At 55.0% G+C, this 23,132-nt stretch overlaps 4 protein-coding genes across 13 annotated transcripts; 2 read left to right on the forward strand and 2 right to left on the reverse strand.

Moving 5' to 3' along the window:
* Positions 1 to 750: 750 nt before the first annotated feature.
* Positions 751 to 17,931, reverse strand: IRGQ (immunity related GTPase Q). Of its 3 annotated transcripts, XM_079906309.1 has the most exons (5): positions 17,918 to 17,931; positions 13,623 to 13,744; positions 11,458 to 11,572; positions 3,446 to 3,977; positions 751 to 2,185 (listed from the first exon to the last, which is right to left on the reverse strand). In XM_079906309.1, the coding sequence occupies exons 4-5, from the start codon at positions 3,973 to 3,975 to the stop codon at positions 862 to 864; spliced, it is 1,854 nt and encodes a 617-aa protein (XP_079762435.1). In that variant the 5' UTR covers positions 3,976 to 3,977; positions 11,458 to 11,572; positions 13,623 to 13,744; positions 17,918 to 17,931; the 3' UTR covers positions 751 to 861. The 3 variants fall into 3 exon arrangements, with proteins under 3 accessions (XP_079762435.1, XP_079762433.1, XP_079762434.1); XM_079906307.1 differs by lacking the exons at positions 11,458 to 11,572; positions 13,623 to 13,744; positions 17,918 to 17,931 and adding an exon at positions 4,436 to 4,640; XM_079906308.1 differs by lacking the exons at positions 11,458 to 11,572; positions 13,623 to 13,744; positions 17,918 to 17,931 and adding an exon at positions 4,288 to 4,422.
* ZNF576 (zinc finger protein 576) lies at positions 4,623 to 11,193 on the forward strand. 7 transcript variants are annotated; one of them, XM_079906316.1, is made up of 3 exons: positions 4,623 to 4,810; positions 5,444 to 5,544; positions 7,191 to 11,193. In XM_079906316.1, exons 2-3 carry the CDS (start codon positions 5,460 to 5,462, stop codon positions 7,616 to 7,618), a joined length of 513 nt encoding a protein of 170 aa, XP_079762442.1. In that variant the 5' UTR covers positions 4,623 to 4,810; positions 5,444 to 5,459; the 3' UTR covers positions 7,619 to 11,193. The 7 variants fall into 7 exon arrangements, 5 of the variants coding, with proteins under 5 accessions (XP_079762442.1, XP_079762439.1, XP_079762440.1 ...); XR_013825162.1 differs by having other exon boundaries at positions 4,671 to 5,544; positions 7,191 to 9,022; positions 10,797 to 11,193; XM_079906313.1 differs by having other exon boundaries at positions 4,671 to 5,282.
* Positions 13,221 to 21,501, reverse strand: ZNF428 (zinc finger protein 428; the record flags this gene model as incomplete). 2 transcript variants are annotated; one of them, XM_079906310.1, is made up of 4 exons in its annotated part: positions 21,222 to 21,501; positions 20,994 to 21,130; positions 17,918 to 18,122; positions 13,221 to 13,744 (listed from the first exon to the last, which is right to left on the reverse strand). In XM_079906310.1, exons 3-4 carry the CDS (start codon positions 17,991 to 17,993, stop codon positions 13,221 to 13,223), a joined length of 600 nt encoding a protein of 199 aa, XP_079762436.1. In that variant the 5' UTR covers positions 17,994 to 18,122; positions 20,994 to 21,130; positions 21,222 to 21,501. The 2 variants fall into 2 exon arrangements, with proteins under 2 accessions (XP_079762436.1, XP_079762437.1); XM_079906311.1 differs by lacking the exons at positions 20,994 to 21,130; positions 21,222 to 21,501 and adding an exon at positions 20,632 to 20,724.
* Positions 16,285 to 17,688, forward strand: SRRM5 (serine/arginine repetitive matrix 5; the record flags this gene model as incomplete). The annotated part of the gene is made up of 1 exon (XM_079907866.1): positions 16,285 to 17,688. The coding sequence occupies one exon, from the start codon at positions 16,285 to 16,287 to the stop codon at positions 17,686 to 17,688; it is 1,404 nt and encodes a 467-aa protein (XP_079763992.1).
* Positions 21,502 to 23,132: the final 1,631 nt, after the last annotated feature.

A 23,132-nucleotide genomic window follows, 5' to 3' on the forward strand; every position in this document is an offset into this window, starting at 1 on the left:
TGGTGGAGCAACTTTTAGAGACCCCTCTATTCCCCAAGAGGAACCAAAGGTCTCCAGCTCTCTTACACAGCCCCCTATTCCCCCCTCTAGATGGAGACCTTCCACCACCCATGAATTAGGAACCAAGGTCCACAGCCCTCTTGGGAGACAGGAGTTCTGAGACTCCAGAGATCCTTCCTCCCCCCAATGAAAATTCAAAGCCCCCTTTATATGCAGGCCTATCCCCCCACCCCGCAGAAACCCAGACCTTATACCCCTTTGTGGCTCAGAAGCCCAAGGATTCCAGCTCCCTGGGGAACCCAGACCCCCTCCTCCATGCTAGAGTTCCCGGTGTGATGCAGACCCCCTTCGTCAGGAATCAGGGCTTCCACCTCCTCTCCCCGTGGAGGACTAGACACCTAATAGATCCAGTTTCTACTCTTTGGAGACCAAGGTATATCCCCTTAGAGGAGTCCCAAACCCTCAACTCCCTTCAGGAGTTCAGGAGTCTAGGAGTCTGAGGGTCACACCCTCTGGTCCCCCAGAGAAATCAGGAGTCATGTCCCCCGAACTCTATTCCCCTTCAGGACCCAGGAATCCTGGTGACGAGAAGTCACACATTCCAATCGGTGGTCAGACCCTCATCGCCTTCAAGCACCCAGGATTCTGAGTGGCGGCCCCCGCGCCCCACCCCACCCCCGCCCCCCGCCCCCCGCCCCCCGCCCTGTGACCTCACAAGCCCAGACATCCCATACTAGCATGCCAGAGTCTGGATCACCACGCCCTCTCCCTCTTACGGCAACTTGCAGTCCTCAACCCCTGACCAAGCCGAGCAGCCGGGACACGGGGCACCCCGGAAGCCCCGGCCCTCAACCCATCCCCTCACTGCGCGGGCACCTGCGGTGCCAGCACTGCTTCAGCGTCGGCCCGCATCTCATCGAGCGCCTGCAGCAGGACGCCGTGCGCCGCGCGGTAGCCCAGGCCCCCGGTGGCCGCCGCGCCGCCCGCCGGCCACAGGAAGGAGAGCGCGCCCAGCGCCGCGCCCCCGGCGGTGCCCTCGCCCGCCCACGAGCCCAGCCTCGCCTCCACTTCGGCGCGCGTCACCGGACCCGGGAAGCGTGTCCGCTCGGCCAGCTCCCCCGGCGTCAGGCCCAGCGCGCGCTCGCGTCGTGCCAGCGCCGCGGGTTCGAGCCCCAGCGCCCGCCGCCACTCGGCCAGCTGACCTCGCAGGAGCGCCACGTCGCAGGCCCAGCCCAGCCCCGGTACTGGGGCCGCCGCCGCCGCCAGGCTAGCCAACAGGGCCGGCCGCCACGCCCCGGCCCGCAGCGCCGCAGCCTTGGTCCGGGCCGCGCGGGGAGACGCGGGTGGCAGAGCCAGAAGCAGCGCCCCGGCCTGGGCCGGGGGTAGCGCACGCCGCAGCCACTCGCACAGCCCCGGGAGGCCGCCCGGCCGCAGCGGGAACACCGGCGGCGGCGCCTCCTCCAGCACCTCCCACGTCTCATCTTCTGGGCTCAGTGCGGCCGCGCGCTCTGAGTCCCCGCTGCCCGGTTTCTTCACGCCGACGCCAACCGGCTGCAAACTCTCGCTGCCTGCGTCCTCTGAACCTTCCCCACTGCCTGCTTTCTGCGATCCAGGGCCACGTTTCTCCCTCCCCTCACTGCGTGCATTCTCAAACCCCCCTCCGCCTGCGTTCTCTAAGCTCTCGCCGCTCTTCTCCTCTTCGTCCAGGGACTCCGGATCCTCGCCCTCGCCGTCTGTTCGCACGCAGACCAGCGGCGTATCTGGTAGCACCAAGGGCCGGACTTGGGCCCAGTCCTTCTCAGTGGGGGCCCCAGGGGTGACGAGGATGAGAGCGTCGTAGTGGGTTGGGTGGGGGGCGGCAGCAGTGCCCGCGGAGCCCAGAGGCACGGTCCAGAGCACCACATTGGGGCGCTCTGGGGCCGGGTAGGGCATGGGCTCCGCGGGCGCCGAAGCAGGCACCGCACCTGGGTCGTCAGGATCTAACCCGAGTAGCATGTTCAGCACAAGGCTCACGTCAGCCCTACCGGCCACGGCCAGGTCCAGGCGCGCGCTGCCCAGTCGCTCCAGGCCGGCCCGAACCCATGACAGCGCCGCCTCCAGGCCACCCGTCTCGAAGGCCTCGCGCACAGCCTCCAACTCTGCAGCGCCCAGCACCTCGAAGCCATCCTGAGCCGGTGGCAGGAGCCTGCGGGGAAAGGGAGGGATGGGGTCAAGGGCAGAAGAGGGGCTAAATGCTGGCGAGCTGGGCTACGGGGACAGGACTGGGCTATGATGACAAGGCGGAGCTTTCTGAATAATCAGGAAAGGGAGGGGCCAGACTAATGGCACAGAAACAGAATCTGAGGCTATGAAGAAAAGGGAGGGGCTTAAAGAAGGGGTGGGACGGCTGGATTGAAATCAGAAATCAGGTTGCCAACAGAGTCGAAAATGGGGACCCGGCTAAGCCTTCCCCGGGGTTACACTCTGCGGGAGCGGGTCTTTCCGAGGGACCTGCAGGATTAAGAAAAAGCCCTGCTGGGTGGGGCAAAGCTCATAGAGAGTGGAGTTTAGAGCAAAGAAAGAATGGCGACTGTATTGAGGACTAAACGAAAATCGAGCCCTATTCGACAAGGGCAAGGTCACCAAGGGCGCTCTTTCCTGAGACTAGGAGTTAGGAGGGCTGTAAAGACAGGTGAGGGGAGGACCCTCATCTACTAGTTCTTACCAAGGGTGTGTGGCTAAGGAAGAAAGACGAGTGGTGGGCCTGGGGAAGAGGCTGCCCCTCCCTGAGCCTCGTTTTGACGTCTATAAAAGGAGGCCGCTTGGGGTTGGGGGAGAAAATTCACGAGGTAGCCAGCAAGTGGACACAGAAGCGAAAGGGGATTAGAAAAAGGAAGTGGGGGAGGGCCCCCGAAACGACAAAGCTCGCTTAGGGTGTGGCTCTCCGGAGACTGGGGTCGCTTGAGAACCAAGCAGATGGTGAGCAAGAGGGTTAAGACTGGAGAGTGGAGTCTTCGGGTAAAAGCTTCGCGGGGACCACCAGCTTGCCTGGAGAGAGTGAGCCCTCGTTCACACGTTGGCCTGGGGGCAGCAGTGTTTGGGCGCTAGGTCCCGGTCCCTCCTAGAATTCTCGCGAGGGAGCGGGGGCTCAGGACCTCAGAGCGCTCGCAGGAGGCGGAACCTGGAATGACAGGTCCAGACTTCTAGCTGACCCTTGGCCTAGATGATAGAAAAGGGTCAAGCACAGAGCGCTAGTTTGAGGTGGAACCTCGTGGACCTCAAAACCTGCGCTGAGGGTCGGGATTTGGACGAGGGAGCAGGGCTTTCAGCAGATATCCCGTTAAGGTTGGCCCCAAACTCGCTGAGGGCGGGGTCTCGCAGACCTCAAAGAGCACCTTAGGGGTGGGAGGTACAGACTAAATAAAGCACCAGTCCTCTTCAACCCACCCTGAAACGCCGCGCTCACCTCTGCAGCGCCTCCGCCTGACTCCGCAGCGTCGCCCGCAGGCGCTCCAGCTCCTCGCAGCCGTCGCTGCTGCGGCAGTCGGTCTGTAGCACAAAGAGAGTCGCGGCGCCCAACCCGGCGCTGTCCAGCCGGGCTGCGGTCTGATCCCGAGCCTGGGCTACATTCTGTGACTCCTCGGGACGAAGGTTCCGCACAGCCAGCAGGGGTGTTCCTCGGGCCAAGGCGGCCCGCGCTGCCTCCCCCAGCGCTGGGGCCAAGGGTTCCTCACTCCCTTCGGGGCCGGGCAGCACCAATACCAGCACGTTGGCTTCCGCCGCCCAGGGCCCCGGCGCTGCGGGTGGGCAGCTCAGCTCGCCCAGGAAGAGGCCTGGGCCTGCAGCTCTCAGGCTGGGGAGCCCGGAATCCGGCCGTCCGTCGGGGATCTCTACCGTCTCCACATCCTTGTCACACAGCGCCGCGATCACAGCAGACTTACCCGAGCCCGGAGGCCCCAGGAATAAGACGGTCACGTCACCCCGCGGCGGAGGCATGGCTGGAAAGTGGGGAGAGAGGAAGACCCGGGTCACGGAGCACCCAACCTTTTTCTTTCGTAGCTTCCCCACTCTGGTCTCAGACTTCAGCCTTTTACCCTGACCACTTCTTTCCTTCTCGGGTATCACTGACAGGCACCTAGAAATCTGGCGCCCAGGCCCTATTCCCCAGGGACCTGGGAGTCCTGTCCGCCCTCTTTCTGGATGCCTTTCCCTTTACGCTTCAGAAACTCAGAAATCGCCCTCTAGCCCCCTCCTCCCTCAGGGACACAGATGTTTTTATCCCTCACTCCTCCCTTCCAAATCACCGACCGAGCAAACAGCCGGCACACGGGACTGCGCAGTCGGTAGCAGTCGGTCAGCCGCTGAGAAGCTCTGCCTCTGGGGTCCGAGGAAGGAGGCCCATGAGGCTAAAGCGCCGGGATTTGGGGATGTCCAGACCCTTTCCGGGGGCTCTAACCTGACGTCATTCCTTTTAGGAGGGGGTGTGTCTCGAAAGCTTAACCTCGGGGACAGGGCCCTTTGCAGCGCCTGCGCAGAACGGCCGAAGGGCACTCTCTCTTCGGCGGTCGCCGAACCTTGAACAATGAGGGAGCCAAAGCGCGTGCGCGTCAGGAGCGCCTAACACACTTGCGCAATAAGCTTAGGTCTGCACTGCAAAGGAGGCTTGCAACGTCATCATTACGCACCCCAGTGCAGAGAAGGACCCCTCCCATTATTTTGAGGACCGGGTTGGCGCGACTGAATCACTGCAGTCGGATGGCAACCCGAGATCTGGGCTTCGAAAGGCTCATCAGGCGAAAGGCCGTGGAAACCACCGGGACTTTGAGACTCGGTGGGCCCTACCCCGCTTCACTTCGGGTGACGGCGCTGTGACGAGCAACTGACAGGCGCAACGAAAGGCAGCCCTCTGCTGTCTGGAGAAAAGCAGAGGCCTGGGCTACCAGCCTCGGGAGGGAGCCGAGGGCAGTGTTTGGGGCAGCGGGTCACAGCGGCTGAAAGCGCGCGTGGGAAGCGAGGGTTCTAGGTGCAATAAGAGTTTCGGGATGTCAGAGAAAGATGTCTCCCGGAAGGAGGCAGGCTAAAGCGTGGGTACCACTACCTGCCTCAAGTCAGGTGGGAGAGAAGGGGATGAGGCTGGTGTCAAAGATCAAGGGTCCCGCGCTCTGAGTTCAGGGAGTTAGTTTGATGTAGGAGGCATAGGTCAGAGGTCTCACGCAAGTGAGAAGGCGCTAAGGGGAGTCACAAACCGGGGTAGTTGAATCTTCTGGGAGGACTGCATCTTCTCTAGCGAGCTGCTCTATCAGGTTAGAATTCAAGGAGATGTTATCTCGTGGGGGGTCGGCCAAAGGCTGGCAAAGCCAAGCCTGTCAAAGGTCATAGGATTGGCGGGCCCTCTAAGACTCGCTGTAGATAAGCGACTTCACTTGATTTACTGTTCTGTCATGCGTGCTCCTCTCTTGACCAGAGGGGTCTCAGTCACCATGGAGGACCGGCACCCCAAAGAGACCATGGAGCAGCAGGATTCGTCCAAGGAGAGAAGTCCCCAAAGTCCGGGAGGTGACATCTGTGAGTACTGCTGACCAGAGATGGGTGGGGTGCAGGAGCTGTGATGCTAAAAGGATTTCTATAGCATTTCAGTGTCCAGGGCGTTGCGGGGATTTGCCTGTTGGGAAGGAGCTGTTAATGGTCCCTGAGCTGCTCTCCCAGGACCTGCTACTCCCCACCCCTACCCTTATTACCCTCAGACGTACCCATCCTGCTCTATCCACATAAGCATGAATGGGATGCAGTTCAGAGGCACAGAGTGGCATCCAGAGAGGCTTGGGGTGGGAGAGGTGGCTGGGAAAGGGCAGAGAGCCCCAGTCCCAACTCTGCCCCAGACTTTCAGTGTGACTTGGGCCTCCGTTTCCCTATCTGTCAAAAGGGCTTGCCACTACTCACCTCATGGGGCTGGCTGGTATGGGGTTTGGCGGCAGAAAAGGGGAAAGCTTAATGTTAATGAAGGCAGCCAACTTGACCTAGGATAATAGCAACAGCTTCTACTGAATGCTTATTATGTGCTAGGTGCATTCTAAGAGTTTAACGTTTGTTATCTCATTCCGTCCTCCTAACAGACTCTGTGAAATTGGTAATTATCACTTTCACATGAGGGAACCGAGGCAAAGAGAGGTTAAGTATTTATAACGATGAAAGCCACAGTGTCAATGCTCTCCAGCCAGAGACCACCAGGAACACACCTGGAGTTGACCAAGTTGGGCTTATTGCTCACTGCGCTGAGGAAGCACACATACCGTGGGGCATCTCACTAATAAGAAAGGACTTATTACAGGATTTAGGCTGTGGTAGGTGATTTGGGGAAGGGTTCAAGAAAGGGGTTTTGCTGTGGATGGATGGTGCCAGGAAGCAGGGGCAATCACATGGCTGGCTATCTCAATACCTAGAAGGAGGGAGGAACAAAGCAAGGCTCCAGGTGTAATTGGCAAAACAGCAGCAGGCACTCATCTTAGCCATGACGGGCCGGGGGAGGGTGTCTGGCCATCTTCGTGGCTTGGACAGTGTTCACGTTTTGTCTGTGTTTAGAAGGCATCACGGCGTGGTCTTGTCTTGATTCGTCTCAGTCACAGCATGGCCTTGTCTGACGATGTTCTGTGAAATTGTTTATGCCGAACAGAACACCAAGGCCTAGCTGTGAGTGCCAGGCCAGCTCCTAGCTGTGGGGCTTCTTTTCTGTCTCAACAATAATTATTGCAAACCATTGTGTAGCACTGTTCTAAGCACTTTTTATACGTTAATTCGTTTATTCCTTACAACAGCCCTGTAAAGTAGATACTGATATGGTCGTTACCCCATTTTCCAGATGAAAACGCCGTTTCTACTTGCCTCGGAAGCGGTAGAACCAGGAGTCAGTTCCAGGCAGGCTGGCTCGAGGCTGTGCTCTAATCACATGGCTCTGTAGGAAGGGCGGCCTCCCCGGGTTCCAGTCCCGACTCCGCCACTTCATTTCCTAGCTTCATGACTGTCGGCAAGTTACCTAACCTTTTTGAGCCTCAGTCTGCTCATCCGTAAAACAGGTCCAGTAAGTGCTGTCCAGGCCCGGCATAGCACCTGGCACATAGTAAGCCCTGCATGCTCACTGTTGGTGCGATTCTGAGGCTGGGAGAGGCCCTCGAGACTCCTGCTGGCCTCCCCCAACCTCTCCTCATGTCCCTCAGGCCACTTGGGGGCCCTGCAGTGCACCCGCTGCCTCATCACCTTCGCAGACTCCAAGTTCCAGGAGCGTCACATGAAGCGGGAGCACCCAGCGGACTTCGTGGCCCAGAAGCTGCAGGGGGTCCTCTTCATCTGCTTCACGTGCGCCCGCTCCTTCCCCTCCTCCAAGGCCCTGATCACCCACCAGCGCAGCCACGGTCCAGCGGCCAGGCCCTCCCAGCCAGCTGCGCCCACCACCACGCCACCCACCTTCCCCTGTCCTGACTGTGGCAAGACCTTTGGGCAGGCCGCTTCTCTGAGGCGGCATCGCCAGGCGCACGAGGCCCACCCCCTTCCTGGCCCCTTCGCCTGCACTGAGTGCGGGCAGGACTTTGCCCAGGAAGCAGGGCTGCATCAGCACTACATCCGGCATGCCCGGGGGGAGCTCTGAGTGTGGCTCCAGCCCTCCCTAGGGCAATGGAAGCTCTGTGGCTGGTGGGACACCCATCTGATATGGGATGGGAGGGATTTACTTTCCTCCCTGGAAAGGCAAAGGACTCCTGATCAATAGGACCCAGAAGATGCTCATTTAGAGCTTCCATCTTTGGAGGACACAAAAGCCTTCAGGGAAACAGTAAAATCAAACAATAGTGAGAAAGAAAGAAAGAGGGAAGTTTGTTATTTGTATCTTCCTCGTTCCCAATGAAATAGTTTGAAATCATAACTAGCTGCAGATTGTGTTAGCACCATTAATTCTTCCCAGGTGGAGGCAATGGGGCTGCAAGAGCCAAGTGCCTGGATCTGGGCCTGAATCGGGGAGGGAAAGTGAGGTGTTGCCTGCCTGTAATGCTACCGAATGGGTCCCACACGTGGAGCAACTTGAGCCTTTGGGGATGGGACAGCAAAGTCGGAGGCGGCACTGAGTCACGTGAGGGTTGCAATCTGGGCCCTCGTCTCTTCCCACCCCCTGCCAGCCTTTCCCACTCAAGGTGGGGCCGTGGCATTGGATGGCTCTGCCTTCCTCCTCCCCAGATAATTTATTGTTCATTGAAATAATTTTATGTACCATTCTGGTCACGGAATATTTTTTGTATGTGTAGGTGAGATGGCATGAATAAACTAACAGAAGTAGTATCTGAAAACAAAAGGTCCATAATAAAATGTCTAAACAAGGAACTCTGGCTTTTGAGCAGGAATTCCCAGAGAACATAAGGGCATGGGGAGTGGAGAGCTCAGGGCAGACCTGGCCTGGCCCTGTGGGGAAACTGGTTTGGAGTCAAACAGAGATACCTTCTGTTTCCTGTTGTATTTGGCCAACACAGGGAGATATTCCATTAAGATCCTATTTTCAGCTCTTGAAAGACCCAACCCTGGGCTGAGTTCCACTGGACCAGTTTTACTCCCTTGCATTACCTGCCCTGCCCCTAGAGACGATGGTCGATGCCCTGCATACAATAATCACAGCCCTGCATACAATAATCACAGACTCTGACTTGAGGGATATTCTGAAAGCCCACAGGTGAGATGGGCATGGTAGAGAGTGAGCTATCTCCCACTCATTAGCTAGGCACACGGTGGCTACAAAGACAGCCTTTCCCAGATTTCCTTGCGGCTAGATGTGGCCACGTGACTGAGCTCTGACTCAATTCCTGGGTAGAGTCCTCCAGCTTCAGAAAGGAACCGGCCTTTGCTCGACCTTCCCGCCTGGAACGTGGACATGGTATCCAGCCATCTTGGACCATGAGAGCGACAACAGGATGGCAGAGCAAGAAGACAGCAGGGGGCTGGGTCTGCTACCACGACTGCTCCCCCCACCCTTCCAGTCTCTCTACGACAGACCACCCCCTGTGTATATGTAAGTCAGCTTACATCACTCCTCATTCAAAACCCTCCAACGGCATCCCATAAGTAACATCCAAAGGCCTTACCCAGGCCCACAAAACCCAACAATGACTAGGTCCCAGCCCACTAAGCAATCTCAACTCCCTCCCGGTTCTGTCTTTTTCACTACACTCTAGCCACACGTGCCAGGCTGGCATCTGCCTCAGAGCCTTTGCACTTGCTGTTCCCTCTTACCCAGAACTTTGCAAGGCTTCCTCCTCATTATTCAGGTCTCGATACCTGCCACTTCAGAGGACAGCACCTCCAACCCTTAGCCTGATTTAGTTTATTCCCAGCACTCTTCAACACTTGGAATTATCACACCTGTGTTTCTGTCATCATCTGTGTCCTTCCTCTAGAACCCAAGCTTCTGAGGGCAAGTGGGTTGTCTCCCTCATTGCTTCATCCCCAGCACCTAGGACAGCGCTTACCGTGGAGGCTCAAGAACTCCTTGACTGCGCCCAGTCGTTTACCTGTTTCTCAGCCTCAGCCCGCCCTTCCACGCTGCTCCATGAGGCTGGGCTTTCTGCAGCTACGCTTCCCAGACTCCCTGGAAAGCTGGCTTCCTTAAGTTCATCCCACAAGAGGTATGGGAAGAAGGAAGGTCGGAAGAGGGGAGAAGGGACTCACCTTGCCTTAGGCTCCTGCTGGAACCCCTCCAGCAGCAGTTCGGGCTCCAATACCTGTCTACACTCTCAGCACAAGGCACCGTGCCCCTCTTGGGGTTTAAGCAGCAGCTGTGTGGCAGCCAGCCCCTGCACCAGCCATACACGTGGCGTGGCCTGCCCACCAAGCTCCCACTGGGTTCTGGTCATTGCGCTTCTCCTTCTGCATCCCAGTCCTAGAGGTGGGAGCTTCTTGCAGACACTAATTTCTCAGTTACCTCACTTTTCCATGTTTGTGCTCTCAGTGTTTTAGTACCTGTGTAACCAATTCCCGGTACTGAATCCTCTGGAATTCCTAGCTTGGTCTCCATACCCTGCCTGGGCCCTGAAGAACTGAATGACCCCACTGGCAGGAGACCAGGTCTCTTGATTCCCAGTCTCTCGTGATCCTTAGGAACTTCTGATGATGAATGGATAATCTGCTACTTCTGTGCTTAGAAACCCCCGTCTGACGGCAGAAGAGGGCTTAGGCATGCTGCTCCAGGAAAAAAGATGCATCCATGTGGTTTTAATGAGCTGTGGATTTCTGCTGTGATGATTCTGAGATTCAGTGATGCTAAGCTATAGTGGTTATGAAAGTCTCAAAGAGTGCATAAGTATAAGATTCTGAGTTTCTAGGATGAAAAGTATGGGTTTTGAAAGATGCTTTGGTCAAGGTCCTGTAACAGGCGTCAGTGTGAATGCTCTTTGGGGCCAGGCAGGTACCATAAATCAGTGAGGCAAGCAGGGTGTAAGGGGCCCAGATGCCAGGCAGTGGGGACTGGGCATGCGGGAGGGAATGCCCCATTAATAGGAGGTGACCCCTACTCAGCTCCAGCAAACTACTGCCCCATGGGATTGTGGGTTCAGCAATCAATCTCACAAGGAAGCCAGAAACTTCCATTTTTGTGTCAAACCTGCCCATTTTTAAATGTTGGTAACCAACGTGATTTAAAAAACCTCAATAACTCTGGAGACCAAATACACTCCTGCAAGTCAGATGGTGGCTGTGGACAGCCATTTCTGGTGTGTGGCTTAATGGCTAAGAATGGGTGCCTTAGCCCTAGTTGTCCGGATTCAAACCTTGCCTCTGCTTCTTCCCAGCTGTGTGACCTCTAGAAGATTACTCAACCTCTCTGTGCCCTGGCTGTAGCAGTTGTAAAATGGTCGTGATAGCAGCCCCTACGCCTCTAAGAATTATGATGATGACGACACACTCGGAGAGAAAGTCAGAGTCGGTATTAATGGCCTGTGTGACCCGGTCCTCTTCCCCTCTGCTTTTCTCTGCCCGTCTCTGCTCTTGTGTTCCCACCAGTCTTCCCCCTGCCTTCCTCAGCAACAGCCTTGTGGCCCCAAGTGCTCTTCAACAAACATCCCAAGCAGGTTCCACCTCAGGGCCTTTGCACTTGCTGTTCCCACAGCCACATGGCCCGTTCCTCCTCCTCTAGATCTCTGCTTTGATGTCACCTTTTTAGTGAAGCCTTTCCTGGCTACCCCATTTGAAACTGCTTCACACACACACACACAAGCCTCCCCGTCCCCCTTCTCTTTTCCTCCACAGCACTTATAACCTTCTAACATTCTAAACATTTTACTTAAATAGTCAAGTATCTGTTTTCCCCTTTATAATATAACCTCCACAAAGGCAGGGATTTTTGTTCATTGTGTTCACCACTCTACTCCCAGCTCCCCATATAGTGCCTGCATCTCCTAGGTATTCAATAAATCACTGCTGAACGAATGAGTAATAAGTAACAGTCCCTACCTCATAAGGATCCGATGTGATCGTCCATATAAAGCGCTTAGCCCAGGGCCTGGTCCGCTGTGAGCCATTATGGTAATTCAGGTTCTATTCTTGAAGGTTCTTAGTTGCCAAGCTTCTATGAGTTAACACATGTAAAGCGCCTTAGAACAGAGCTTGGCACACAGTAAATGCTCAGTAAATGGTAGCTATTATTATAATTAGGCTTCTATTTTCAAAGGAGCTTCAGTGCCAAGCTTCTGTGAATTAGTACTTCCCATCTCAGAGCAAGAGCCTGTGTTTCCACAAGGCTGTAATAAGCTGACCCTCTGTTCCCCTCTGACCTCATCCCTCCAGCTCTGCCATCCCTTATCCCCTCCAGCCACTCTTGCCTAATTGACACGTGGGGCAGGCTCCTGCCCCACCCCCCCTCGCCTAGATCCTCTTCCCACCTGTGTGCCAGGCTCCCTCCCTCCCTTTCTCAGGTCTCTGCTTAGGTCTCTGTCACCTCCTCAGGGAGGACTACACTATTTAAAACTGCACCCTCTTCCAGAACTGGTCCCCCTTCTCTGCTCTATTTTTCTCCACAGCACTTACATCCAGCATATGTCACATCCTTCTTGCTTACTTTTTGTTTACTATCTGTCCCCACCGGTGGCCCCCTCCCACCTCCACGTAAGCTCCACGAGGACAAGGATTTTATTTTATTCACTGGTGTGTTCCCAATGCTTAGCACACAGCAAGTATTCAAAAGATATTTGTGAAGTGAATTAATGGATCACAGTCCCTACCTCGCAGTTATTCTAAGGACCCGATGATCTCATGTAAATAAAATGCAGCACTCTGTAAGTGCTGGGAAAATGGCAGCTGTAATTATAATTAAAGTTCTATTTTTGTAAGTTCCTAGATGCACAACTTCTCTAAGTCAATATACATAAAGCTCTTGGACTGGCACTTGGCACCCAGGAAGCACTCAGGAAGCGGAGCTGTGATTATAATTAAAGTCCTCTTTGTGAAGGTTCTTGGATGAAGTGGCAGAGAGCACGGGCTGTCTTCCACAAACCATTTTCTGGGCACTTGGTTAGACCGCCTTTCCCAGACTCCCTTGCAGCAGGCTGTGGCCATGTGACTAATCTCTCAGCAAAGGGACGTAAGTGGAAGCACTATGTGCCCCCTCCAGGCTGGGGCTTCTAAGAGAACATGTGTACCTGTCCACGCTCTCTTTCCTCGTCCTCTGGCAGAACCCAGGCCATGGACACCCAGCCATGACCATGTGAATGCCAAAAGGCTTACAGGATGGCCTGGGTCCCCAAATCACCATATGGAGGTTACCTGCCAACCTGAAACACCCATCCCGGACTATGACGTGAGCAAAAAATTCTGTTGTGTGTGAGCCTGTGCATCACGGGGTCCATGATGAAATAATGGGAACCACACTGAACATATGCACTTAGTAAGCGTTAATTATCTCAGCAACAACGATACTTAGCTTTCCCCAAGCAGCCCAGGGATGGTGAGGTAAATGCCCAGGCGCATGCCTTATACACTCGAGCTCACACACACACACACACACACACACACACACACACACACAGACCTCAAATGCACACTCGGCCGACACACAGAATTTGGCTTTTATTCTGGCTTTCACACAACTACTGCTAAGACGACACAGATCAGTGGGACCCCATCCCCGTGACCACCGCGACCACCCCGATGTCCTCAGCCCCCTCCTCCCACCCCACCCGCCCCACCCCTCTGCCAAGCTCCCTAGGTCTGGGCGCTCCCTACACCTCACCCCGGGCATGCAGCATGAAGTGCCCGTGCAGCTCCCCGAGGTTGTCAAAGGAATCCTCGCACTCGGTACAGTGGTAGGCGCCGCCCTCCTCCTCCTCCTCCTCCTCCCCCTCCTCCCCCTCCCCCTCCTCCCCCCTCCCAGCTGGTCGGCCCTCCCCAGCCCGAGGCGGCTCCTCCTCTTCCTCCCCGAGGGCCCTGCTTTCAGGAGCTGGCGCTTCCTGGGGGGCTGTAGCGGGGCAGCAGAGCCGGCAAGGTGGGGTGCCCGGTGGGGCCTCCCCAAGGGCGGAGCGGCCACAGAGCTGGCAGGGCTGGGCTGGGGGGCCCGGGAGCTGGGCTGCACGGGGGGCCCGGCGGGATGGGCCCCCCCGGCCCCCCCCCAGGCGCTGCTTCACCTTGTAGCCGGGGTCATATTCGGGGTCATCAGTGGTCTCCTCTTCCTCCTCCTCCTCATCTTCTTCCTCTTCGGAGTCCGGCTCTGAGAGAGTGTATTCGGAGTCAGAGGAATGCTCGGGGCCTAAAGGGGGCAGAAGAGGAAAGACGGCGGCATCAGGGGACAGAGCGCTGTGCCCGGCTGTCCCCTTCCTGAGCCCCGTTCAGACTCGCCACAGTATGGAGAGGGCAGCCCGGGCCCGACCCTGCGCTCCCCACAGATGGATCCCCATCGTGCAGAACAGGCAGCATCTGTGTGTCAAGCAAATGAACGTCTTGCAAGAACTGCATCTTAGGGGTTTAAAGAGAACAAAGGAGGAGATGTAGGAGTAATAAAAACAACAATGACAGTGTCCACTACTGTTTTAAGAACCTTGTTTTTTATATATTAACTCAACTAATCCTTACAACAACCCTGAGGGAGGTACTATTATCCCTAAGTGACAACTGGGGAAACTGAGGCACAGAGAGGTTAGGTGACTCACTGGCTTCCAGTCACACAGTTAAACGGGGAAAAAGCTAAATGTGGGTGATGGCCTACACTGGATCATTTTAGGGAGACAAACACGTGAACAGGTACTTCAGCAAATTAAAACACATACACATACCCATACGCTGATATATGTGGTTTTATATATATATATATATATAAATATATATATAAATATCTAGTTAAGTGAGTTAAAATATTTATTTGTAAATATAGATATATTACTGTGATCTCATGGGTATGAAGGACATGCCTAGGACAAGTTTAGGTTTTAAAAAAAATGGAAAGTCACTGTACAGGAAGGGTGACACCAACAACTGTTATGGGGGGTGTGGAGAGGGGAGCCCCCACTACGGTGGCGGCAAAATACCGGCTTCTACAGACGTGGTGGCAGAAGCCTGCCCAAAGCATCTCCTAGGACTGTGACAGCCTAGCCCTGTACCCACTGGCCCCCCTTCCTCAGTCTCCCCCGGCAGCGTACAGGGACCCCGTTACCACTGAGCCAGCCCCACCGCCTCCTCACGTCCCTCAACTCCCCGGGCCGGCACCCAACTCAGGGCCTTTGCCACCCTTTCTGCAGAGGGACTAAGGCTTGATCCCTCCCCTCTGTCACATCTCTGCTCAAGTGTCACTTCGGTGAAACCCTGGTCAGTCCGTCTAGCCAGCAGTCCCTCCCTAGCACTCTCTACGCCCCTAACTCTGCTTTATTTTTCTCCTCAAGGTAATGTAACACCTGCTTATACGTTTACTGCCTGTCCCTGAAAGCAGGGACTTCGTCTGGCTCATGACTGCGTCCCTAGCATCTAGAACACTTTCTTTGTGCCTGGCATTCAATTTGACAGGCTTTTCTGCGGCTTTCACACATGCCATTCCCTCTGCTGGGAATGTCTCCCGTTATCCTTTAAGGACCCAGAAGGAGGCTTTCCTCCCTGGTCTCCCTCCCAGATCTCCTAATCCCAGGCAGCCGGTCACTTGCTCTTGCCCCCTGGCTGTCCTAGCCCCGAGCCCATCGGGCTGTGGTCACCTGTGTCCCTGTCCTTTCCCACCAGAACAGCGGCCAGGCCTGGTCTGACTCAGCGCTGGGTCCCCGGCATCACCCAGCTCAGAGAACAGGTTATGTTTGCTGAGTGTCCGTCCTTCCCTGCAGCTCTCTCTGTCTCTTACTTGTTCCTGCCTCTGTCCTGCTGTCTGTCTGCCATTTAACAAATGTTTCCCGAGGCCTTGGCGTGGGCTGGTCCCTCTGCCTGGAACGCTGTTCCCCACTCTATCTGCCTGGCGATCTCCTACTCATCCTTCAGGGCCCGGCACAGGCTCTGTCCTCCATGAAGTCACCACCCCCGATGACTTCAGGCAGAGGGTCTCTCCCCTGTTCCCTCCACCCTGGCTCCATCTCTCCTGTCACTGTTCTAAAGGCTGTAGCCATCTGGGCCCCAGAATGTCTCCTCCTTCAGGCTAGAAACCCCTCAGGGGCAGCTCTGACTCATCTGGGGTCCCCAACGGGACATGTGGGTTGAATGAACAAGGGTGGCCCTGCTCTCCCTCCTCCAGGCCTTCGCGTCTGCTCTTCTCCCACCTGGAGCGACCCTCTCCTTCTCGACTAGCAAACTCCTGCTCCTCTTTAAGGCGCCAGCTCCACATCACCTCCTCTGTGAGGTCCTCCCTGACTGCCCAGGTGGTCAGTGCCTCTCTCGTCTGGGGTCGCCCTGCCCCCTAACACACCCTGACAGCCTGGACAGTGACGGTCTGGGTCTGGAGACTGGAGACCCCTGGAAGGCAGGACCTGCGTCTGACCCATCTCTGTGTCCCTAGCAATGCTGAGCATAAGGCAGCCTGGGGAGGCATTTGCTGAACGGCTGCAAACCACAGACGAAGCACCTCCAGCTTTGAGCTGGGGCTCCACCCCTCTTTCTCCTCCCATCTCTGACTTCACACCACCTCCCCTCCAGAGTCTTCACTGCCCACTGCGACTTCATGAAGTTGGCCTGGGAAAGGCAATCAGGTGGTCACCCACGGCTACCAGGCCTTTTGTGTCCACCGTGACTTCCTGGACCATAGGCCATTTTGCAGCCACCCTGCCTTCTCCACCTGCGAGAGCCCGGAAGCCCAGCATGTTTCCGGCGTCCGTGGGACCCTTGATGCCCGCAGCGTCTCCCAATCCTCCTGCCTCCTTGAAGACCACCAAATCGGCCATGCCCAACAGCCCCTCTGTGTCCACCAAACCTGTGACCGCCCCTAACTCGGTCACGAGCCCAAGCATTTCCGAATCTCCCAAATGGGCAAGCACAAAGGCAGCCCCTTCTAACCAGCCCAGCAACAAGTCCCGAGCCCACGGCACGGCCCGAACGCCTAGCAAAGCCAGCACTGACGCCAGGACCAGCAAAGCCAGCAAGGCCAGCAGGGTAAGACGCCCCCGGCGCAGAGGCACCCACGGCCGAGGCAGAACTCCCGGCAGAAGCGGAAGCCGCAGCTCCAAGAGGTCAGCCAACAGGGCCAGCACTCCCAGCAGGAGAAGAACTAATGGTGCCAGACCAGGTGTGCCCAGCAGGGTGAGAACTCCTACTTCCCAGCGAAAACAGAGTTGGGGGAAGAGTTACAGCCAGCTGAGAACCAACAACCGGGAAAGGAGTGACAGCCAGCCTAGAAATGTGAGCAGAAAGAGGAGCTGCAGCCCCCCAGGAGCCTTGGATGTGGGGAAGAGCTCCAGCCTGGCTGGAACCCCCAGTAGGGCAAAGAGTTATAGCCCCGCTAGAACTCCCTTCGAGGAGAAAGGTCACTGCCCGTCTCCATCATCATCGAGGAGGGTGAAGGGTTATAGTCAGAAGATCACTCCCAGCAGGGGATGGAGTTACAGCCCTACTGAAGTGTTCAGCAGGGTCGAGAGTTACAACCAAGGTAGTGCACCCAGCAGGCCCCAAAGTCACAGCCAGTCTAGCACCCCCAGCCAGCCCCGAAGTCGCAGCTGGTCTAGAATGCCTAGAAGGGCAAGCAGTCGCAGTAGGGAGAGGGCCCACGGCAGGGTGAGAGGTCACAGCTGGAAGAGAAATCATAGCAGGGCAAGAAGTCGTACCCGGAAGGGAACTCCCAGTCAGATGGGAAGACACAGCCACTCTAGAATCTGCAGCAAGGGGAAAACTTATAACCAATTTAGAACCCCCAAAAGGGAAAGACGTTACAGCCAGTCTAGAAGCCCCAGCAGGGAGAGAAGTCACAGACGATCTAGAACCCACAGCAAGGAGAGAGGTTGCAGATGGGCTAGAAGCCCCAGCAAGGAGAGAGTCCACAGCCGATCTAGAACACCCAGTAAGGAGAGCGGTCGCAGCCACTCCAGAACCCCCAGCACGGAGAGAGATCACAGCCGAACTAGAACCTCCAGCAAGGAAAGATATTACAGTCGATCCAGAACCCCCAGAAAAGAGAGTGCTCTCAGACGATCTCGAACCTCCAGCAAGGGGAGAGATCTCAGCCAAACTAGAACTTCTGGCAAGGAGAACGATTACAGCCCATCTAGAACTCCCAGAAAGAAGAGAGACCACAGCTGATCCAGAACTTCCAGCAAAGAAAGCGATCACAAGGAGAGCAATCCCAGCCAATCTATAACCCCCAGAAGTTTCAGCAGGAAGGGATCCCCTAGCAGGGCACAGAGTCCTAATCAGAACAGAAAACCTAGTGAGATAAGGAGCCACTCCTCATCAAGATTTCTCAGCGGAGCCCCAATCCCAAACCAGGAAGATAGTCAAGCCAACACCACCACCTCGAAGGCCATCTCACCTGGAGAGAGGTCCTCATCGTCTTCCTCCAGGCTGGCGTAGCCCCCAGTCTCAGCTGGCTCACGGGTTTCTGTCATGGCCAGGGGAGGGGACAGGAGACAGGAGCAGAGCAGCAGCTGGGCAGTGTCCCTCCCTGGCCAGCTTTCCACAGCCACACGTCGGCCACGAGTCCTCTGATGCAGGATGTCAGCAGGTAGAGAGGGATGCTGGACAGGGGAAGGAAAGGCCTGTGATGACTCAATAAACTTTTACATAGCATCTGCCTCCCCGGGACTCAGTGTGCTCAGACCCCAACCCTGTCCTTGACTGCCTGAAGGGCCTTGACTGCCTACAGAGCCTTCACTGCAGGCTCTGCCCCGCCGCAGGCCTTAATTTCCCCATCTGGTTCTCATTCAATGGGGTGGGGAAGGGTGATATTCCAAATATTTAACAGCGAGCACCAACATGGGCACCAGTCAGAACTGAGAGGGGAACATGGGCCTATGCCAGGCATTAACCCTTTGCTCGCTAGGCTGTGGGAAAGTCTGGGGCGGGGGGAAGAGTCCAAAGTGGCAGCTGGGGGTGGGGATTACTTGGAATAGTGGTGATATACCAACCAGTCTAGAAGTAATTCTATATTTTAAAAACTAGCATGGTTGCACTGATCTGTGAATGTGAGCCCTCTTTTTTTTCTTTTAATTTAGTTTTTATTTATTTTTGGCTGCATTGGGTCTTTGTTGCTGCACAAGGGCTTTCTCTAACTGCGGCGAGCGGGGGCTACTCTTCATTGTGGTGCGCGGGCTTCTCATTGTGGTGGCTTCTCCTGTTGCGGAGCACAGGCTCTAGGCGAGCGGGCTCAGTAGTTGTGGCTCGCAGGCTCTAGAGCGCAGTAGTTGTGGCACATGGGCTTAGTCGCTCCACAGCATGTGGGATCTTCCTGGACCAGGGCTCGAACCCGTGTCCCCTGCGTTGGCAGGCGGATTCTTAACCACTGTGCCACCAGGGAAGCCCCTGCCCTAATTCTTCATCAATTTACACCTTGGCAAGATGATGCCTAGGTTTGAATCCTAAATCTGCCACATTCTAGCTGCGTAGCTTCAAACAAAGGACCTTTCTTCTCTAGCCTGCTTCCTTCTAGTTACAAAAAGGGCTTCTAGGGCTTAACTTACGTACTTGTAACCACGTTGAGACATTATTATCTGCTTTGCACAGATGAGGAAATTGAGGCACAAAGAGAATTATCATACCAACTGGTAGGTGGGTGAACTAGGATTTGAAGCCATGTCATCCTACCTCTCATAAAATGATCCTTCAGCGGAAAAGATTTTTTGAAGATTCAGTAGGCTCGTTGATATAAATTGGTGGTATGTGGCAGGTACTCCATTAGCAGTGGCTATTACTACCCGCAACCCCAGCCCTCTATAAACCCCCACCATTCCAGACTTCTCACCTCTCCCTGTGTACAACAGGACTTTTCACATCTGTGGGTCTTAGTAAATCCTACAACTGCTGTCTAGAATGTGCTCCTTCCCCCATGTCTGCCTGGAGAACTCTTACTCTCTCTCCAAAGCCCACCTCAAACACAAGAACCTCTATACTTCTCCTCAGCCAAACACCACCTCTGCCTCTTCCAAGAAGCCTTCCCTGACTCCTCTCCTTTCTCTCCCTCTTCATCAATACTCCCTACACACACACACAGACACACACACACACAGACACACAGACACACACACACACACACACAGCACTTCTTTTTCTCCCACTGTGCTCCCTGAGAGTAGAGAGCCAGGCAGAGCAAGTTATGAAGGGGCTGGCAGCCTCAGCGGCACCTCTTATATACCAAGGCCTGTGCTGGGCACTGGCTAATATGGTGGAAAACGCATGATTCCCTTCAAACTCTAGGGGTCGAGTTTAATGCCAGGGACTAAAGAGAAAAAGATTAGGATTGAAGCCTGGAGGAGGCTGGGGCACGGGAAAGCTGGCATCAATGGCAGGTGAGCTTTCTAAAGACACTTGGATTGGGCTTTAAGGACAGAGAGGATTCATAACTGGCAGAGGAGAGTTCTCATAATACCCTATTGCCTATAGGGCTCCATTTAATTTAGGAACTCTACTTTATGCCAGGATAGGTTGCCAGATTTAGTAAATAAAAGTATACAATACCCAGTTAAATTTGAATTCCAGATAGAGTCTTTTAGAAATGTACACCTCAAATACTGCATGGAACATGGGTATATTAAATAGTTCTTTGTTGTTAACCTGAAATTCAAATTTAACTGGGCGTTCTATATTATAACTGGCAACCATACACCAGGGGCAATCAGAACTTCCTATGGGATTAGCAGGAGACTTTGCTCACCAGTGCAGCCTACCCTTCCCCAAGCCCACATCACACAAAGCCCCTTCCAGAGTATTCCAGATGTCAGGAATGGAGGTAGTCCTTGGTGCCCAAGTCCCATACCTACAGTGAACATGGCGGCCAGACAGGCTTCTACGATCTTAGAGGGGCATAAATGAGGTTCTCTCACTACCATAACGCAAACGGTGCCGGAGACCCCACAGTGTCATGAGCCCACAGCAACCAACTCCCAAGATGCCATGCGCGAACATAATAGGCACCCATCCCCACAACGCTAGGGAGAGGAGGCAAGAACAAAACCTTAGACAGGACCATAAGGCCCAGTCCCCCCTGATGCTGCAGTTATCCCCAGGATGCCTCGGGCCTATAATGACCACCTTCCAAGGCGCTCTTCGTCGAAGCACTCCAAGCTTCCAGGATGCTCAGCGGAAGGTGCATGACAAAAGGCACGGTTCCCCACAAAAAGCTAGGATAATCCCAGAATTCAGCAGGCTCATAACGACTAGCTGACAGACTCCCACAATGCTTTAGGGCACGGCGTCCCATTTTCCCAGGATGCCCCAGGACGGCACGGAGATGAGTTGGGGGAGAAAAGGGAGCCTGGATTTCGCGCTCAAGCCGTCACGGCCCAAGACTGCTGCCGGCTCCTCCGTGACGGGAGCCGTCACTCCCATCATGCAGCGGTGCCGTGGTGCCCGCTTCCCAGCATGCCCCGCGCACCTCCATCCCGGACACTCACCGGCGCTGGCGGCCCCAGCTCCGGCTCGGCGGCAGCGGCTGCACGCCCCGGCTTTGCGCCTGCGCTGCAAGTGGGGTAGGAGGGAGTGCGAGGGGCGTGAAGAGCCTAGGGCGCTTGCGCGGCGAGATAGACCATTCCTGTAGCATAGTGGGAAGAGGGGCTGAGTCGGGCCATCGACAAGGCTCGCGCAGGGGGTTCCGGGCCTTGCCCCTCGCTGTCCGGATTTACTTGGTACAGTCCGCAGCCGGACGGAACGAGAAACTGCAAGGCTTGCGCGTGCGTGATCGATTGTGAACGCGCCTTACAGAGAATGGGATGCGCTGGGGGTGGGGTGGGGTGGGGGTACCAGCTCTGCCTGGATCCTGGACCTGAGGCCTGGTCATTTGCATAACCTTAGCGCGGGACAATGGGAGGCCTTGGGCGATGGAAGAGCTGATTTGCATATTCCCCGGAGGGGCCATACTCCGAAGCGCATTGATTAGCATATGAGGGGCTTTGGCGGGGGTATGGAAAACGCCGGGCAATAGCGCATGTGCACAGGGACTGCGGACTAGCGCGAAGCGGGCATCCTCAGTTCAGTCGGAATCAGTTTGCATCCGGAGAGGGGGCACAACGGACAAGAACCTTACCAACCCTCACAACCCTCTCCCCATAACCAGGATAAATATTTATTGCCCTCTTGTGTGTCAGGCCCTGTGCTAGAGGGCACTATGGTTTCCGCAGTGAACATACCCGGCCTCTATCCTGCTGGCCCCCCAGTCAAAGGAAGGAGATTCACACATAATCAGAACCACAACCCGGAGTGGTCAGACTTGGGGATGAGTAAAGCAGAGGAAGCTGTGGGAGCCACAGGAGGCGCCTGCCCCAGGGAGTCTTTCTGGCAGAGGGAACAGAAGGGCAAAGGCCTAGGGGCAAAAAAAAATTGCCTGGTTGGAGGAAGTGAAAGCAGTTTAGTGTACCTGGAACAGAGTCAGAGAGGGGAAAGTCTCCTACAAGCGTCGTTAGGAGCTCAGACTTTACGATGAAGGTATAGGAAGCTATTGCAGAATTCCAGGCTTCCTGGACGTGACTCACATTCCAGTTTAAGATTCTCCAATGAGCTTCCGTTACATTTAGAAAAAAATCCAAACCCTTTATCATGGCCCAGGAGCTATACACATGGTCTAACCCTGCTCATCTCTGACTTCAACCCCCATCCCCATACAATCCTATCTACTTCCACTTCCCCTCTAACACCCCAATCTCTTTACCATCTCAGGTCTTTGCCCTTGCTGTTCCCTTTGCCTGAAAATGCTTTTCCCTCTGATCTTTGAGTAGCTGCTCTTGTGCTCATCATACATATCTTGGCACAGATGTCAATGTGACAGGCTTCCTCTGATCTTTTTAAGATAGCACCTCCAGATAGGCTTTAGAGAAGTGAAAGGGTTATGGGATAAAGCAGGATTGGCTATGAGGTGATGGTTGTTGAAGCTGGGGTGACAGAAGCATGGGGCTTCATTGTCCTGTTCTGTCTACTTCTGTATGTTTGATGTTTTCCATAATAACAAGTTAAAAGAAAACAATACCCACATCCCCTTACTCTGTATTTTACATTAGTAGTACTTATGGCAATCAGAAGTTAAGTTTTTGTTTTGTTTTGTTTTTTCCGTCCTTGCTGTAATCTGGTTTCCTCATGAAAGCTTTGTGAAGCTAAGACTGGAGTCAACCTTTTTCACTTTGGGTCCTCAGTGCCTAGAACAGGATCAAGTTTGCGCTTAGTGCTAAGCTGTCTGGAACCCCTAATGTTTGCCTGTTTTATTCACCATGGCATCTCCAGCCCTTTGGGCAGTGACTGGCACTCAAGTAAGGTCAATATATTTTTGACTCAAAAATTAGAATCACTTGTCTAAAATTTAGATGAATGAATGAGGGGCCTGGAATGCCAGGCTAAGGGGCTTTGACTTGATCTAGAGATGAAGGGGAGCTAGGGAAAGATTTTTGAGCAGGGCAGGGACAGGTTTTGACAGGGCAAGGTGTGAGTAATTGAAAGCTCCTCTGGAGATTGATGTTAGGGGTGGGGTAAGCCAGGGGAAGGATCCAGGCTTTTGGGTGGGGATGGGGTAGCTCACTGGCTACTGAAGAGACAAGACTTGGTGACTT

The sequence above is a fragment of the Stenella coeruleoalba genome, assembly GCF_951394435.1.
Source record: "Stenella coeruleoalba genome assembly, chromosome: 20".
NCBI lineage: Eukaryota > Metazoa > Chordata > Mammalia > Artiodactyla > Delphinidae > Stenella > Stenella coeruleoalba.